Source organism: Sceloporus occidentalis, unplaced genomic scaffold (assembly GCF_023333645.1).
Source record: "Sceloporus occidentalis isolate IW3139 unplaced genomic scaffold, rSceOcc1.0.p SCAF_3, whole genome shotgun sequence".
In the NCBI taxonomy this organism is placed as follows: domain Eukaryota; kingdom Metazoa; phylum Chordata; class Lepidosauria; order Squamata; family Phrynosomatidae; genus Sceloporus; species Sceloporus occidentalis.
Window position 1 is genome coordinate 41,718,553 of NW_028316983.1, and position 18,836 is coordinate 41,737,388.

The 18,836-nt window shown below is 40.5% G+C and overlaps 1 protein-coding gene across 5 annotated transcripts in view; it reads right to left on the reverse strand.

The window, feature by feature from the left end:
• Positions 1-18,836, reverse strand: part of LOC149315803 (acetyl-coenzyme A synthetase, cytoplasmic-like) — a 62,039-nt gene that overhangs the window by 18,225 nt on the left and 24,978 nt on the right. For 2 of the 5 annotated variants that reach the window (XM_089514119.1, XM_089514118.1), the window contains exons 3-8: positions 16,094-16,185; positions 13,897-14,000; positions 12,552-12,624; positions 11,396-11,471; positions 10,135-10,249; positions 6,365-6,403 (exon numbers count right to left, since the gene is read on the reverse strand). In XM_089514119.1, coding sequence (XP_089370245.1) covers positions 6,365-6,403; positions 10,135-10,249; positions 11,396-11,471; positions 12,552-12,624; positions 13,897-14,000; positions 16,094-16,185 — 499 coding nt within the window. The remainder of the gene's footprint in view (positions 1-6,364; positions 6,404-10,134; positions 10,250-11,395; positions 11,472-12,551; positions 12,625-13,896; positions 14,001-16,093; positions 16,186-18,836) is intronic. The other 3 variants (XM_089514121.1, XM_089514120.1, XM_089514122.1) reach the window with 2 other exon arrangements.

An 18,836-nucleotide genomic window follows, 5' to 3' on the forward strand; every position in this document is an offset into this window, starting at 1 on the left:
AATTCATTCCAACAACTATGTTAATCAAAACGTAAGAAGGAAAAAAGTAATTTTGTTGAAAGAAACAAATGCATCTGATTTTAACTGCATTTTAAGATTGCATCTTTGCAAATTCCAGGTTTGTAAGGCCTGAGCAGGGCTGTTGGTGACAGGGTGACTTGGACATCTCTCATTCATAAGATTACCATAAGGCCAAGTTGACTTGATGGTATTTAACAACAAAAGTCAACAAAACACGAAACCTAGGCATTCTAAAGGCTGGCACAGAAAGTTTGTACAGGGATCTAAAGCAGTATGTGTTACCAGGAACCGGATATCCTCATACAAGTCCCTGTGATTCTCCTGCCACCTTAGAACAGCTTTAATGTTCAGTGCTAAAGATCATAAAACTTTGGAAACAAGGCCACAAAACCACCTCTTTGAACAGGAAACAGCTTGCTTATACAATTCATTTTTTCTCTGACCAATTAAACTGTGAATTGCAATACTATATGGCATCAAATATTGCCCTCTCCTCAGGCAGAATAATAAAAGGCATAGCACCAGTGCAGCACACAAAATTTATTGAAGTCCATGCACAAATATTAAAACAAGTTTTTCAAAAGACTTGGGGGGGGGGGGGGGCTTTTTGCAGTTCCATAGTTTGTTACCAGGAAAATAGTCTGTAATGTTTTGGACTTTGGGGGGGAAATGTTGTTAAATTTATTAGCTAAATTAAGGCAATACAGTTGTGCATGAAAGGTATAGTAGATATAATAAGGGGGTGAAAAAATGGAATGTCTGAGAGAATTTTGAAAAGAGTGGTGTATTACAGTTTGTGGGGGTGGAGAGTGGAGTCTGTTAGATAATTAGTTATAGGGATTAGTTTGTTGGGTTTAGGAGTTTGAGAGGTTAGGAGAGTTAGAGTGCATCTATATTGTAGAAATAATGTAGTTACATACCACTTTAAATGCCATGGCTCTATCCTACGTAATACTGGAATTTGTACTTTGGTGAGACACTAGCACTCTTGGGAAGAGACACCTAAAGACCTGGTAAAACTACACATCCCAGGATTCTATAGTTGGAACCACAGCACATAAAGTGGTGTCAAACTGCATTATTTCTATAGTGTAGATGAGCCCTCTGCTAGGATGCGAGGGGTGGGGAGATGGAGACGAAAGGAGATGTGACTTAGAATCAGTGTCAGTCAGGATATATATGTAGTAAATAAATAATCTGTGATGTTGTGTTATATTTCTGTTTAATGAACCATTATTGTTGTATTACACACTTGAGTCTCTGAGAACACTACATATCAGAAAGCTTGAGTTCTGACATGGTGTCTGTGGTGAAGCAGAGTGGTGGTGTCTGGTGGAGAGACAAGACAAATAAAGTGTCACTCAGGAACAATGAGGAACTATCTAGGAGGTCCATACAATTGATGGCCACAGTGGTGAAACAAGAGGAAGTCCACATATTGGTGGAAGAGGGAGAATATAAGGAAGCCCTCATCATGCTCCCAATAAGGGAGTATAGAAAAGCACAGAGCACAAATCATGATGACATATCCAGGCTTTCTATTCTTCTACATTACTGTCCCATCTATTACAGAGCCACACAACTTGAACCTTCTAACAGACAGGTATATATGTGCAGTTTTGCACAGACTATGCAGAGAGCCAGTGTAGTGGTTTGATTGCTGGACTACAACTCTGGAGAGTTGGTTCAAATTCCTGTTCAGCAATGGAAATATACTGGGTGACCTTAGGCAAATCACACACTCTCAGTCTCAGAGGAAGGCAAAGACAAGCCCCCTCTGAATAAATCTTGCCAAGAAAATTCCATGATAGGTTCCCTTAGGGCTGCCATAAGTCCAAAATGATTTGAAGGCACAAAACAAAAACATGTAGTAGGAACAGGAAATTGCACTGGTGGTAAACTAGTAGTTGCTACTCCTATATATCATCCAAGGAGGAATGTATGCTTGGGGAGGAGAAGTACCTTAGCTTGGAAGCTAGAATTTCTAAGTCCAAGTGTGCTCTTCCATGCTTTTCTCAAAGGCTGCAACAACCAAGTATTTGTACTAAACACAATTTGCTTAAGCACCCTTCATGATTTTGGACATTGCTTTTGTGGCATGTTTAGAGACCATTCGATGACATTTCAAATACTTCTGACTAAACTGGTCCACCACCTCATACAGATTGTCCTTGCTTTTTCAATAGGCAAATTTCCAAACAAACTGGATGCAACCCAGCTGCCTCTGATTTTAATTGCTGGCAACTTGCTGAGTGTTGCCTAGGGCTTCTTCACAAAGTGAGGGCACTCCATAGCTGGGAGGTGTGCTGTCTATTTTGGTAGCAATTCTCCCATTTGCACTACTTTCTCTTCCCTTTCTTCCAGTTCTTACATTGCCTTCTCTCACCAGTGAGGTCAATACATTGTGTGAACACAATGGAAAGGATCTCCTCAGCATTCACACTCCAACTATGGAATGCCCCACTCCAGCCCAACTGGCACCAACTCTGGTTTCATTTAGGTGCCAAGTATAACTATGGCTCTTTATTAAAAACCCTTGTGACTCACTGATTTGCTTCAAATACTACACATAAGGTCCTTAAACTGTTGTTGTTCCTATTATTATTATTATTATTATTATTATTATTATTTCTTACCCATCTCTCTTCAGGGACTGAGGCCTGTTTTAAAACTTGTTAATGTATTTAATATGTTTTTGGTCTATTTGAATTATTTTTATTATTTTAAATTGTTTTAAACTGTCGGTATTGATTTTACCTATGCATTGCCCTGCACTCTTTTGATATAAGATGGAATAGATTTTAGATAAATAAATACATACAATCTTCCAAGTACAGTGTACCCATCTTCTGCCATACCAAGGATCCCTGATACTATCACATAAACAACTGTTTAATTAATTATGTCCGTGCAACTTAACAATTTCAGAATCTAAAATGGGCTCACATTTTTGCTACATAAGTAATAGTAGGTATGAGGGAAGAAGCAAATGTTCACACACCAAAAAGGCCCCTTTTGGGCATGGGTGATACTGGTTCTGTAATTACTGTACAATGGTTACTTTCCCTCTTTTACCATCACAAACATATTACTTATCGTGGACACTTCCATTCTGTTCCTCAAAGGCAAATGCCAACCTGCCAGTCAGTGTTTCTGAAAACACACAAGGAGGTCTAATGTGAGTATACAGGCTGACTGGCCCCTCCCATTACTAGTCAACAGTATTGTGGAAAGCATGCAGATGTGAGGCATATTAGAAAAGGAAGTTTACATTTCAGCTCTGTATAGTTTTAAAAGTTGGAAAGATAACTTCAAAATTAGACCCCTGATGCCATCTCCAGAATGCAGTCTTCAGAAGCCAACCCATGTATTTAACTGAACAAGCCTCCAGGCAAGTGCTGGAGATCTACAAGAACAGAACCGTTTCATGCTTAGTCTGCAGCACATCCTCCTGAGGCTCAATTAACTCAGTGTCGATCACATGGGCTGTGACAGTGATGATGGGGTTCACTCATTACAGTATATAGCCTTGGAGTTCCTAAACCAATGCAACCTCAACAGCAACAACCTAGTTTAACATATACAGAGGAGCCACCTGGGATAGTTGATGGATATGTTATCCTAGCACCAAAACATCTTGCTGGAAGAGAAGCTCCATCTTCCAATCTGGATTCCTGTTATAGCTGTTATTTGACTGGGTGCAGAAAACCTTCTGATGCAGCTTGAGAAAGCTGGTGGTTCACTGAGTCACTTCATCTGTTTTTGCTCCTGGATGGCTGGCTGACATTGCTGGTCTGGGACCAGCATCAGTACTTGAGGTGCTTGATGCGCACTCTTGCTGGCCCTCAGACATTTATCCTGCTGTGCAACTCTGCTGTCCACAATATTACTCCTCCTGAATCTTTCCTTTATTTGAAGAGGAAGCCAGGTTCATCTTACAAAACCACAATTTCCTTCACTCCTAGCTAGTTGTGTGAAGAGCCAGCTTCTTGGATTTCGTTCAGATCCACTTCTTCAAGCACTAGGAAGAGTTTCTAATGAAGCCCTCTTGGTCACCCTTCAAGAAGTATAAAAAGCCTGCCTCCTTATGGAACTTTGGCTGTTCTCTCTCTCTCTCTCTCTCTCTCACTCAAATGTAACTGTGCACCTACAAGTCAATCTACACTCCATTTCTGTGTCTATCTATCATGGTACACAGACAGCTGGGAAGAAGTAGAGATGAGAGATGCCAAGGATGATTCTGACGGCTGAGATATAGGAATTGGTTCTATCAGATTTGTAGTCCGATTGATACTGATTTGAGGACTTTCTGAGAAAGCCACTGGAATACTAAGAAAAATCTCCAGAACATGCAAAATAAAGGACAAGCATATTTCAGACCTAATTTTAAGAACACTGGAATGTGTTTGGGAGCTGGGAAAGTGAGACTGTGAGTGACAAAGAGCAGACAAAGGATTGTGATCTGGGAGATTTCTCAGCCAGCATTTGAATAGCTAGCCAGTGGACTCAAGACAGAAACTGGGCATGCTTACAAAACTCAAGTTCCAATTCAGACACTATCAACAAATTACAGTTTGGCCATACTGAATAGATTTGGCAATTCTCCTCCCGTTCCCTCATGCACTGTAATTCCTTTCACTCCTTTGGTCAAAGGAAGCTGAAATTTGTATCAGCACACAAAATTTGCCATAAAGGTAAACCAGTTTATCTTCCAACTAGAATCAGAAATCCATTGTAAATTCTCTGTAAATTCCCATAGGAAAGCAAATTAAAGTTTCCAGCAACCATCATTTATAGCAATCTATACTTTGCTCAAACCAAGACGATAACAGGGTGGTGGGAGAATAATTGCCCCAAATACGTTAATTACACCTGAGCTATGGCTAGCATGTTTATGAAATGAATTTGTTTCTGTCATCTTTTGCTTTTCTGACTGCAACCATCATGAATTTAGACATCACAGCAAATCATATATAAGTTCTGCAAAACAGGATTTGTACATAGTGGGTCCTCTAAAGTATAAGTTCTAGTCCCACAGTATAAGAACTACCACGACTTACCATTATTTATATCTCATGGTCTCTTCCCTATAAGTCCACAAACCTTGCCTACATTATCTTTCCTTTGTTTTCAATCTAGTCACAGAATCAAAACATTGGAAAGAGTTGCAGAATTATACATCTGCATGTGATTTGCAAAGGTTGGCAGCACTGTGTCATGTGTTTGTACTATCTAAATGCTTCATTAATTGCTGCTGACACAGCATTAATTTATTTGTTAGCTTTTTTAGGTATCTCCTACTTATAAAGAAAATTCCATCAGTTATGTGAAGAATGAATCCTGGGGGACTACCCTCATGAGTCCCAGTCCTGGGAAAAGAGCGGGATAGAAATAAATAAATAAATAAATAAATAAATAAATAAATAAATAAATAATACTCTTTCCAAATATCGAGCATGAAGCTAATTTTCTAAAAGGAAACCAATTATATTTGGAAGCTATCATAAAAAATGTTTGTTTGTTTTTTAAAAAGTAAGAACACAATTACTAATTAGGATTAGCAATAACTTTTATCTCTTTGTATAGGAAAGTTGATTGCAAAGTTAGTATTTTTGTAAAATCATATTCTAAGAAAACTTTACTGCAGAGGAGATAGCACTGGCAGACATTTTAATCTGATTAAAGTTTGTTAAATCAATAGACATTTGCAATAAATAAGCCTACATGTACACTTCAAATCATTCTTACAAACAAACAAAAAGCCATCTATGTGATACTTGTGAAAGAATCAAACTGGATCAGCTATTGGGACAGAAGTATGACTCTAGCTTATCAACGAGTCCTCCAGACAGTTTCAACTGATGACATGACTTGAACAACACACAACTCGTGAAAGCTTCATCAAGCCATTCAGTCTGAACATGATGTGTATTATTCAATCTCAGGACCTCAGCTGGCAATTCGAAATCTAGTCATTTACTAAAAGGGAATATTCCTGTTTAGAAGCCCAGATTCCCTCAGATACATATCTTTTTTTTTTTTACCTTTGTGTGCTGGGCTGAATCCTATACCTTAGGTAAACATAAGAGACACTAAAAGGTATTAGTGCTACACAGAGTCACTGTCCCACCCCAACAATCCCAAATCAATGGCATGTAACGTGATGCTCCTTTCCACCCCTTGGGACAGTGAGGTCTATGACTAACATGCAAGTGCTAGAGTTAGAAGGCCACAAACTGCCGTGCAGTGAGAGTGAAAGAGCAGACTAGAGAGAGGAGCAGTGCTGGAAGGGGTAAGCAGAGCAGAGGAATGCTGAAAGAAAACTTCTGCTACACATAAATACCTTGGGATGGGCTTTCTTTGAGCTCTCAGTCTTTTTCTCCTGTTAAAAATCCACACAAAGAGGATATAAGGTTTGAGAAGCAGAAAAATAGCACTGGGCCTTTATTCAATACCATGCTGGCAAGGAAAGCGGGGTGGGGGGAGCAGCTGTATGAGGGCAGAAAAGCTCTTCTTCTAGGATATGAAGAAAGCACTTCAGAGAAAAGGCTCAAGGCTGTAAGTCTTCTCAGCTGGTTCCTTCCAAAGCTTTCTCTTCCTATATAAAGAAAGCAGGGCCAGATGCATGTGTGAATAAAGACTATGCTCTGGCTTCAAGAAATTACTCTGGCAGCTTCTAGACAGAGTCTTGTGGAAGACCCTTTCGTGAACAAACAAACAAAAAGTCACACAGAACAAAAAGTGTAGGAAACAACACTCAAAGATTCTATAAAGTCATCAAGGCCCTTTATCCCAACATATTAGTTATGCATATTGTAGATGGCACCAAGGAAAGGAAGCTACCACTTTCTTAATCAAACCATACTGTACACCAGAACAGCAAACCTATTCACTTAAAAAAATTATTGTCTTCCTTCACTGTGATTCTGTGGTTCTTGATTTAATCTACATAAAACACACACACAAACAGAGCTGGCAGGTCTCCAGTCCTGGAAAAAAGATGGGCAAAAGGATATTTGAATGTACTAGTAGACCTCCGGGTGATCTGTGGTAGATCTACAAAGATTCCAAACTCCCAACTGGAAACCAAAAGTGGTTGTATAAAAGGATGGTGAGCTCAGTGTCACAATAGAAAAAAAAAATCTGGGCTAAGCGTTTTCTTGGTGGCATCCTGTCCTTTAATTCAAAGTGGAATTCCTCCTTTATTTCACACTTCGCTTGGGTTAGTGTATATCAGGGTTGTACTACAAAGAACAGAACATTACAAGAATGACCTTTGCCTACCACATCCTAGAAGAATGGTGCAGCCCTGCAACACAAATCATTCTACTTAGCGAGCTGACACATTAATGCTGGACAGGTCAGCAAGTGATGTAGTTCTGCAAAGATAGGTAGGAATCCTCCACATCAATCCCTGTGGTAATAAAGCCAAAAATATCTGTTTCACATGCACAGTTTGCATCCTTCATTTCCACCTTCTTAACAGACTCTTTATGTAATAATTATGCAATTGTACGAAGAGCTGAAATGGATGTTGAATAGCAGAGGCTCAACTGTGATTAAAGCAGTCAAATGTGGAGTGCTTTGTGTATTCCAGCATGGCATGGGGTTTGGCTGGATGGCCCTTGTGGTTTCTTCTAACTCTGGCGCGTTACAGACCGTCTGAAAGCGGCGGTCTGCCGCCGCCTCCATTTCCGCCGCCAGGAAGCTGCAGCCTCCAAACGGGGAGGCTTCCCGGCAGCGGTAAAAGAAGCCGCAAAAAGCGGCTTCTTTTTGCGCCGCACTTGCGACACATGAGTGCACAAATGGTGCACTCGTGACGTCGCAAGGCAAGGGGGATGTGCGGACGCTAAGCGTCCGGCACGTAAAAATGGCAGCGCCTGTGTGTATAGGGCGCTGCCATTTTTACGCCCCCATCACGTGCTAGAGGTGAGGCCGATATGGACACTAGGTCCTTGGCCAACCCCTAGCACGTGACGGGGCGGCGCAAAGGCCTGTGCGGAACGGGCCTCTATCACTCTATCTACATAGTTTAGCATATGCACACAGAGACTCTTGCTAGTATTTCAAGCTTCTGATATGTGTTCTCCATCTATTTTTCCCAAGAAAAACATTTCTAACAAATGAAAATGCAGGAAAAAAACAGTGACTTCTCATCCTCATGTAACTATTTCCTATAGTACAATCTGTGTTTCTATGCAAAAACATAAAACAAGGGAGCTTTTCTTCTCCTTATTTACATGAAAACAGCACTGGCTTAAGAAGAGTACTCTGAAGTTCTAGCAACTGCCTTTGGCCCTATTTGTGGAAGAATAGCAGAATAAAAATCGAATAGTTTCCATGGGAGTGATTGTGGGAGTGAGGGAGAATAAGACTGAAGAAATATCACCAGTATAGACTGGTTTTAAAAAGACAACTGATTTATTTACCAAAACAGATTTCCACATTCTGCTCTACAGCTTCACTGCACAAGAAGCCAGAAAGACACTAGTTAACTATGGCATATAACTTTATCTGAAGAAGCTAAATGTCAACAAGGACGTGGCTGCATAAGTTAAAGCACTATCATGGGAGCAGACTTCTGTAGCTGCATTCCATGGTGCTGCATTTTAAAAGCTCATTGTAGGTGGCCAGTCAATCTCATGGATCCATTCCATCTACAGTAGCTGTTAACCCTCATCTCAGATGGATAGAGGCCACGTACGAAAGATCTGTGTCAGTGGATTCAAGTCTTTAGTTAGAAGACATGGAAAGCAACTTCTGTACTTGTTATTTTAAAAAAAGAATCTTCTCAGAGTTATGTTCAAACTAGGAAGACCAGCCTTCCTGAATCTGCAGCACTAATGAAATAAAAGGATATGTAAGGAAAAGGAAAATGAAGGAAAATGACCTTCAGTGCCTAAAAGGGGAGATCACATCTTCCAAAAGGGGGAAAAATGAAATACTGGTAATGGTAAATATGGCTAGCATTCTGTGAGCACTAGCACATTCCTTTAGGTCAGGTCTGCACAACATACAGCCCACAGGCTGCTTCCAGTCCACCCACAAGGACTTCATGGCTCTTTCCACCCCACCTGACTTTCTTCCAGGAAAGAGCCAAGCTGCGGAGAAGGACGAGCAAATGAGCATGCCACCCCCCAGTCTCCACCACAGTCAGACTTTCTCCTGAGGAGAAGGAGGACAGAATTAATATTAATAATACTAATTATTATTAAGTAACAATAAATCATTTTAATTAATTATAAATTAAAAACAATTAATTATTATAGTCATTGATTATACCTTTGTGAAGTCAAAATTATACCTTTACTTGGAAAGTGAGCCACTAAAAATCTATTTTGGCCCAAGAAGTTTAGCCTATTTTAATTCTGGCCCCTACCTACTGCCAAGTTGCACAGGTCTGCTTCAGGTGCTAGTTCCAGAGCATAGTGGTGAAAATACCACATACGTCCGCTTCATCACATATGCAAACAAACCTCCTATCCAACTCTACTAGAGCTTGCTATTCTCATGAAGTAGAATTCACATCCCGTATTTCAAGGAAACATGTAAAAGTGTCCTATTTATAGACAGATCGAACAACATTGGACAACACGCTTGGTAGCATTTACAATGTTATGTTTGTTAATCACATGAGCAAGGTCCAAATGTCTTTGAATACCACATACTTCTTAAAGATTAAGCTTCTGGAATGGCAGGAAATTGCTAGTGGGAGAGAGTGAGAGGTAAAGAGTAAATTTGTTCATATTTGCTGCTTTATGTCATTTGTTAAAAGACCACATGAGACCACTTGCAAAGAACGATAAAAACTTTTTTTCTGTCTCCTGACCTCAGTGACATCACAGTACTATCCAATGAGCAGCTGTGATGGTTACACAACCATGTTATACATACAAATCTCAAGAGAAAGACAAGGAGTAGATGGAAGAAAATACATCCCTCCTCCCTGTTCCCAGAATTATTGAAATGCTTCTTGATTGCCTAAGTAGACTTGAAGACCTAACATCTAAATGTCCTGCTTCAGAAGAGTCAGATTTGTAAAATTACCTCTTTCTCAAAGAAAGTGTTCCAAATCTTGAACAGGCCCTTTCCACATTTACACAGGAAACTTACCTGCACACTCTGACAGAGTCTTTTTAGAGGTGGCGACTTGCTGCTTGGACCATCTTGCACCAGTTCTTCTCTTCCTAAATGCTTGACCACAATACACCTTCGTAAAGGGTTGTCCCTACAAGAGGAAAACTGAAGCCTGAGCTTTTATAATAAAAACCATGAAGGGAATTCCAGTAGATTTTAGATTATTTGGTTCAGGAAACTTCAGCCTATAGGCCATGGAAAAGCAATAATAAAGGGGGCAGTTGTCATTTTGTCAACCCCACTGGGCTGCACCAGCACACCCTATGTGAAGAGAAGTGGGCCCCTGGTATCTACTGGAGTCTGCTTCCAGTAATCCCCATGGATACCAAAATCCATGGATGCTCAAGTCCCATTAAATACAATGGCATAGTAAAATGGTGTCCCTTATATAAAATGGCAAAATCAAGGTTTGCTGTTTGGAATGTATACTTTTTAAAAATATTTTTCAAGCCATGGGAAAAGGATCTGTGGATACATAGGGCCGACTATATCACCATATTACATTTTCAACTGATTTTAAAAAAAATCTATTTGGGATTTGTCAAAAAGGCTTTGCAGTATATGGGAGCATCATGTGTGTTGAGGGTTTTTTGACCCATTTGGGGCATTTGGAGAGCCCCCCAAAAACCGATTTTTTTCACAGCCAGCTGGGCATTTTGGAGCATTCCTGGGGCTTCTCTAGGCCAAGGGTGAATGTGACATTCTGGATACTGCTGGATGGCAACTCCCAGGATTCCTCTCTATTGGTTGTGGTTGGTTAGGGCAAATGGAAGGAATAGGTCAAAAATATCTAGAGGAACACAGTTGCCCAACCCTGCTGCAAACTGATAAAAAAGCATCAGACTGGAAGTTAAGTCATGCTGAAATACATAAGATTCCATTGCTAAATACTTTGTCCAGTTGTCCAGTTACTAGTCCCAAATGAAACAATCCTCTTAAATCAACTGCTGTTTGGGAATCCACCAATTTCCATTTTCAAAGCAGTTAACCAGAAAAGAAAGAAGTGCTGACAGGAAAGATAATAAAGTTCCAAACCAAATGGTTTAGGGCGGGGAAAGACCATCTCTCAAAAGGAACATGTCTACATGGCACGTATTTTCTCCAGTTTTGTGTACATCTACACCTCTTTTGGGAATTCTGTTTTATTTCCGAGACCACAATTATATGTGTTTACATTTACAAAGAAACAAAAACTTTCAATGGGGATTCCCTTCTTTCCAAGAGTGACAAGACTTACTTATCTCTGCACTTTTGCAAGGCTTCATCTGCTATCTGCTTCAGGTTAATCAGCTTATCACCTCTATAAAAGGCATCTACAAAAGAATAAGTAAATCATTAAACTGATTCACCAGAACAGTCTAAAAACTCTTGAAGGTCACCAGAAGAAAGGGAGGGATTCACTTAAAACTAAAAGGACTGGAAACAATGGAAGTAAATTAAAAGGAAAATTTGCTAAACTAAAAACCAAAATAATAACAACAACAACAACAACAAAGTAACTCTGGCATTCAATGAAACCCCTTCTGGAAAAGAGAAGAGGCTCAAGTTTAAAGTGAGTAATGCTCTCAGAAGTATTCTTTAAGGAAAGCTCAGGGAAAAAATTAATGAACTAATGGAGCTTTTCCATGTTTAGGTCTATTAGCCACATCTTAGTTACTTCACAGAACTTTATGGGATTAGTATGAAGATCTTGGAGATCTTGATTCATTGTGTCACAAGATTATGAAGTTACAGTTCCAACTGTGGAGTTCCAGGATGCCTTGAGAATGTTGAAATACACTGATTTCATTATTTATTTGGAGAAAGAGCCATATGGAATAGCAAACCACACAAGAGGAACATAGCATGCCTACTGAGAAGAAAGCCTGATATTCAATATAAGTACAGATAGAATTGAAGACTTAAAATATATATCAAGGAAAGCTGCTCAACAGATTTTATCATCATAAATTGTGTAGGGGGGAGGTGGGTTACATTATAAAACAGGGGGGAAATTAAGTTAGGTCAAAAGCTTTTACCATGAATCACAGGAAACATGTCCCAGTAAGAGCACATGTAATGTGTAATGTTGCTAAAAACAGTTGGTTAATTTTATCCTCTACAAGTCCCTTCCTTCTTAGCAATGGGTTCTTGAAAAAACTATGGCTGCCTAACAGCTTGCTGCAACAAAGCGCTAGAAGAATTGCTTCATTCATATGTCACAGTTTACTAATAATACAAAGTTGTTATATCAGGAAATTGTGACATATTACCCCACATTTTATGTACTATCTAGCAACAGCTCTTTCCTCTTTTTTAGAGGAAGAATATAAAAAGTTGCCATTAAGTTCCCTTTGACGAGTGTATTGTGATAGTCTGAACAGCTTGTAGTTTATATGGAAGTACTGTTTTACCTGCAGTAATGAGAAGGGAGCACTGGGAATCAAGGATCCTCTCACAAAGGGATTCTGCTGAAAAACCTGCAAACTAAATTAAAACACTGCACACTCAGTTTCGGTCATTCTGAATTAAGACTTGCAATGGTGAATGGAGACACATATTCAATGAATGACAGTTTTCTAATAGATTAGTTCAAACAGTTTTTCAAAAATTGTTCCATTGTATCCTAGAATTATTTATAAGTTTATCAGGGCTTCCTCAGTGGGAACGTCAACAACTGCATACAAATTTCACTGAAAGATAGCTTGTCCATAAATACCAGTCCTCTCTTGCAATGTGTGGCTCCAAGAGCCCTCACACTTTGGAACACTCTCTAGAATACTCACAAAGCTAATTGGGGGATATGGTAAACACACAGAGATTCAGACAAGTCATTATATAAAGGATTGCCTAAGATGTTTAAAAATCCCTTTAGTACTGTATATACTCATGTATAAGTCTAGAAATTTTAGTCAAAAATTGACCCAAACAAACCTGGGTCAACTTATCCATGGGTCAATGTAAGTACTCATATACATACATACATATATACATAAGGAGCCATCCCCTTTCTCTGAATAAAAGGCAAGAGCTTAGTCCATCCTGGGAGCACCAAAAAGAAGCATGTATCCCCTTACTCTCTCATCCATCCAGCCTTTAGGATGAGCACAAACAATTATATTTGTCAGAATTTTCTAAGTTCTTTGGCATCATTTTCCTCTGCATCATCCTTTACATCCTTTGTTACATGCCCCTAAGTTTTACCCTTGACTTACTCATGGGTTATATCAAAATCTATAATTCTGGCCCCAAAACCTGCCCTCAACTTTTGCATGAGGTCGACGTATATATGGTAATCAATAGCCTAACAAGGATCTCTTAGGAAAACAAGAGGATAAACCCAACATTTGTTCAGACAAAAGCTATATTCCATGGCAATTTAAACAGAAAGCAATTAAGAGCCATGTGAGAAACCAGTCAGCTTACTTCAAATAACCATCTACTAAAATCACCGTTCATTTCAATTAGGACCTGTGACACAGAAGAACACACCTTATATTTAGAGTAACTATTCCTTGAGCCCTGGTGGTGCAGTGGTTAAATGCCTGTACTGCAGCCACTCCCAAACCACAAGGTTGTGAGTTCAATACCAGCAAAAGGGCTCAAGCTTGACTCAGGCTTGCATCCTTACGAGGTCGCTAAAATGAGTACCCAGATTGTTGGGGGCAATTAGCTTACACTTTGTAAACTGTTTAGGAAGTGCTTAAGTGCACTGATAAGCAGTATAGAAATGTACTTGCTCTTACTATTCCTTCTTACCACAATAGAATGAAGTGCTCCAATTCTGGCACAGGCTAGCATGGCCACCACCAGCTCAATGATCATTGGCATATAGATAGAGACTCTGTCTCCCTTCTTCACACCTATGGAAAAATATGTTTTGCATGTCACTATTGCCATTTAGCCACTGCCCCTGAGGACTGGCAATCCAACAAAAAAATAATGCATAAGCAGCAAAAGATTAAGAATGAAGTTCAAAATCAAAATTCCTTAATGATCAAACATGCATGAGCAGCAATGAAACTTTGGTAAATTCCAGAGCTAACTCTGTCCTGGAGTTAAGAATGAATGAAAGACAGAACATGCCTGAACCGGGTAGACATCTTCATTCTGGTGGAGTACAAATAACTATCAGGAGTACAAATAACTAAAAGTAATCTCTAAAAAATGTTGGAGAACACCATCATAGCCCCAGTATTGATTCTCCCTGCAGTGAAACCAGTCACAAATTGGGTTTTATATGTTTAAGACCAGGGGGCCGGGTTGCTGTCCCTCAGGCGACTGGGGGGCCGAAGCCGGGGGGTGGAGCTTCCACCCTCCGGGGCGGGGCCGCATGCCGGGGGTGGAGCTTCCACCCTCCGGGGGCGGGGCCACATGCCGGGGGTGGAGCTTCCACCCTCCGGGGCGGGGCCACGTGCTGGGGGTGGAGTTTCACCCTCCGGGGGCCAGGCCTCCCCATCTTTGCAGGCCCCTGACGTGGCCCCAGGCCCTGTCAGAGGCCGGCAAAAAAGCCTCTTGGAGGACCCCCAGTGATGGCACCGGGCCTCCTGGAGGCCCGCTGCCGCCGCTGGAGCCCTTTTGGAGGGCGCCACTGATGGCATCAGGCCCCCAGGAGGCCCGCTGCTGCTGCCGGAGCCCTCGAACAGGGCTGCGACGGCAGCATTGGACCTTCCAGGGGCCCGCTGCCACCGCCGGAGCCCTGTTGGAGGGCGCCAGCGACGGCATCGGGCCTCCAGGAGGCCCGATGCTGTCGCCGGGGCCTTCGAACAGGGCTCCGACAGCTTCAGCAGGCCTTCCAGAGGCCCAATGCGGCCGTCGGAGCCCTTTTTGAGGGTGCCAGCGACGGCATCGGGCCTCCAGGAGGCCCGATGCGGCCATCGGAGCCCTATTCGAGGGCTCCCTCAGCCGCATTGGGCCTCCTGGAGGCCGAAGTCTCGTGCGACCTTGTTTGAGGTCGCGCGAGACTTCGCCTCTGGGTGCCGCCATTTTGAGCGAAAAATGGCGCCGAACTCTCACGCGACCTCAAAGAAGGTCGCGCGAGAGTTCAGCACCATTTTGGGTGAAAAATGGCGGCGCCCAGTGCGGCTTTTTGCCGCTATAGGCGCCGTTATTTTTTCGCGCGGCGGCGGCAACCACCCCCGGGGGCCGCAACGAAGGCCTCCGGGGGCCGGATCCAGCCCGCGGGCCGGAGGTTACTGACCCCTATTTAAGACTATGTACAGATATTTCTCTATTTGAACAAACATTTTTAAAAATATACTCATTTTCTCTCACTGATCATTTGTAACCAGCACAAGAGGTTAGCAGCAAGCATTATATCTCATGTTCCTTTGTAATAATGGTTGTAGTTTTCAGTATTTTATTGCATAGTGGTAACATTTTAAGCGCTATTTATCAATTCTACATACAAGGTTCAATTGACCCTTTTAAAAAACTGGATTGGAAGGAACCAAGTCCTCTGCTATGGAACAATATTGTCATGGCGGGATTAATGTTAAGCTTTAATTTTCAGTTTAAAAATATATCCAAACACTAGCACATTATTACAAGGCTATGATTGAATACTACGTTTCAAAAGTCACACAGTTCCCTTCCAGCGCCCTCAAATGTGTCTTACCACTGAAGGCAATCAGCCATGATAACTAGCCAAAAAAAAAAAAAAAACCACAACCACCTATCGTTGCTACAACTCTGCATCTCCATGAAGCCAAATACAACGCATGGGCAGATGTAATTCTTCGTCCCAGATCAGGAGGGAACTAATAGTTTGTTTGTTGAGCTGGACTTTCCCAGTGCTCTTTATGAACAGCACAATTGCTCAATTCCACCTTGGCTTTCCCTAATTCCAAGCTTATGCAAAAGGGCTCAACACATTGCCAAGGAAAGGTGGGGCGAAAGGTACATGCAATTGTAAATAAATCCTGACACATTTTGTGGACCCTGCAGGATCAGATACCTTGTTCCTGGAGAACATTGGCAAACTGACAGACTTTACTGAGCAGTTCACTATATGTTATCTTCATAGAATCCCCGGGTTCATTTCCCTCCCTATAAAGAATAAAAGGAAAATAAGATTAATTATGAACACAGACAAATCCCTAAAGACAAAATACAGATTTCTCAACTGTCACATTTTTAGACTTTCTAAAAGCCTAAAGATCTTTAAAAAGAGGTAAACAGGTAGGTTACTGTTTCCATTCCAATTATTTAGTTGTGTATGACAAGATGTTGGACTAAATGGTCTTTGTGATGTCTACCATCTCTATGATTCTGCAAATGGATACCTTAAATTGTACGCCATTAGAGAAAGACTGAACCCAATAAAGGTAGTTAAAAAGCCTCAAAACTGTGGGAATGCTGTTGAAAATGTACCCTAACTTTTCAGAATTATATATTATAGAATTGTAGAGTTGGAAGAGACCACTAGGGCCATCCAGTCCCTATATAGCCTTACATCAAATTGCTAGACCCAAAAGAATACATCTATTGAATAAATGGGATTTTAAAAATTATCAATTTAGCATTTAGCATCTGATTGAATGGGTTAACTATATTTGGAATGAGCAACTTGATTAAAGCCATAATTTGTGGATCATAGTAAGCAACTATCACTTTCTGACTGCTTTGTGCCAGATACAGACAAAAGAACTGTTTCTCGATGGTGCAGGGGTGTTCGAAGGGCTTTCCTATCACAGTTTCACAGATGTGCAGATGCTGTGGGAAACTGTCCACACTATTTATGTATCTATCTTTATCCATAATTATCTGGGCTATTGTACTGTGATTAATCATGGTAGATGGGTTAATATTGGATATTAATTTCTAGTTATTTTTCAAAGGAGACAGGCACTGACAAATGCCAGTACTCCAAGGAACAGATTAATGAACACATTGCTAAACTTGGGTCTGTTCCTCAAAAAGCCCTTACTTCTCAAGCAATAAGTACAAGCAATCAAAACAAAATGTGATAAGTTGTCTGTGCACATAGATGCCCAGTGAAAAATAACTTTCTTTAGTGAAAAATAACTTTTAACTTGATGTCCTGAATCAGATGTTTCTCAACTTGCAATGGAACATGTGAGGCTGAAACTTATAACAATCACAATTACACCACAAAACAACTGATGTTAACCCTGAATGATTTACTCCAATGTAACTTGTTCAATATTTTAGTTATTACAGAGGGAATTAATTACACTAAACCAGCTGCATGTAATTATTTATTTCCAAGATCCAAGTGAAACATTCTTAACTGTAAATCATGGTTGTAAGAGAATAAAATGGCTTTATATACATACTGGTTGTGTATCTGTTATCTAGAATTCAGAAATCTGAAATACTACAAAATCCAAAATTGTCCAAATGTGTAAGTGAGATAATGACACCTTTGCTTTCCAATGGTTCAGTGTACATAAATTTGGTTTCATGCACAAAGTTATTTTTACAATATTATGTAAAAAAATTACCTTCAGGCTATGTGTATAAGGTATAGACAAAACACAAATTAATGTCATGGTTAGACTTGGGCCCGATCTCCAAAATATCTCAATATACAGTCGACCCTCTGTATCCACAGATTCTTTATCCACAGATTCAAGCATCCACGACTTGAAAAGATTTTTAAAATGTATAAATTCCAAATAGCAAACTTTGATTTTGCCATTTTATATAAGGGATGCCATTTTACCAAGCCATTGTATTTAATGGGACTCAAGCATCCATGGATTTGGTCTCCAAAGGGGGCCCTGGAACTAAACCCCAATGGATAACAATGGCCCACTGTATATGCAAATATCCCCAAAATTAAAATCCAAAATACTTCTGGTCCCAAATATTATGGATAAGGGAGATTCCATCTATAATTCAAAATTCTATTTCATGTTTTTACAACAGCAGTAGAACTTGCTATCTATAACTTGCCTTTATATAGGTGACAACATGACCACCACCACCACCACCCAGATATAAATTTCATCATCCTCATTTAGCTTGTCTAGAAAATCTATACAGCATGATTTGTACATTCTTGGAGAAAGTTTATTAACCACAAACTTAGAACCTTTTGCTGCAATTTCTATATACACCTTTTACATTAGACAATGACACGATGAACAGAACATTATCAGACTAGTTCTACCATTCCCCTCACAGACATTAGCCAGGAGGGTGAATGGTTAGAAGTGACATGTTAAAACCCTAGATTCTCAATCACTAGTTATCACTGTCCCAAGTCACTAATGTCAGTAGCTGTTGGAATATTCCAGGCTAGCTTGGCCTCTGAAGCAAAGCACAAGTTGTATTCGTGTTTGATTTATGTACTATTACACAACACAATTCTTGACAAATGGAATGCTCAATCCCGTTCCCTGGGCACATACTGTCTGAAGCAACCTATTTGCTCAAAGCTAAAATGCGGGTTGGTGGTGTAAGATGAGACCATCTGGGCAGAGTGAGGCAACCAATGAGAAATGGGTTCCACCCAGACATCTGTAAAGAGAGCCAATTCAACACAAAGACCGAGCAACTGAGCTGGTTTTTAAAAGAAAAAAAAAGATTAGAACTGGACTTTGTCCTACCATGAACTGCCCTTGCTAGGACTCTTGCAATGCAGTGCCTACTAGCTATGTCTACTCAAAAAGAAGCCTCATCAAGTTCAATGGAGCTTACCTCAAGGGAAGGGAGCACAAAATTGCAGACTT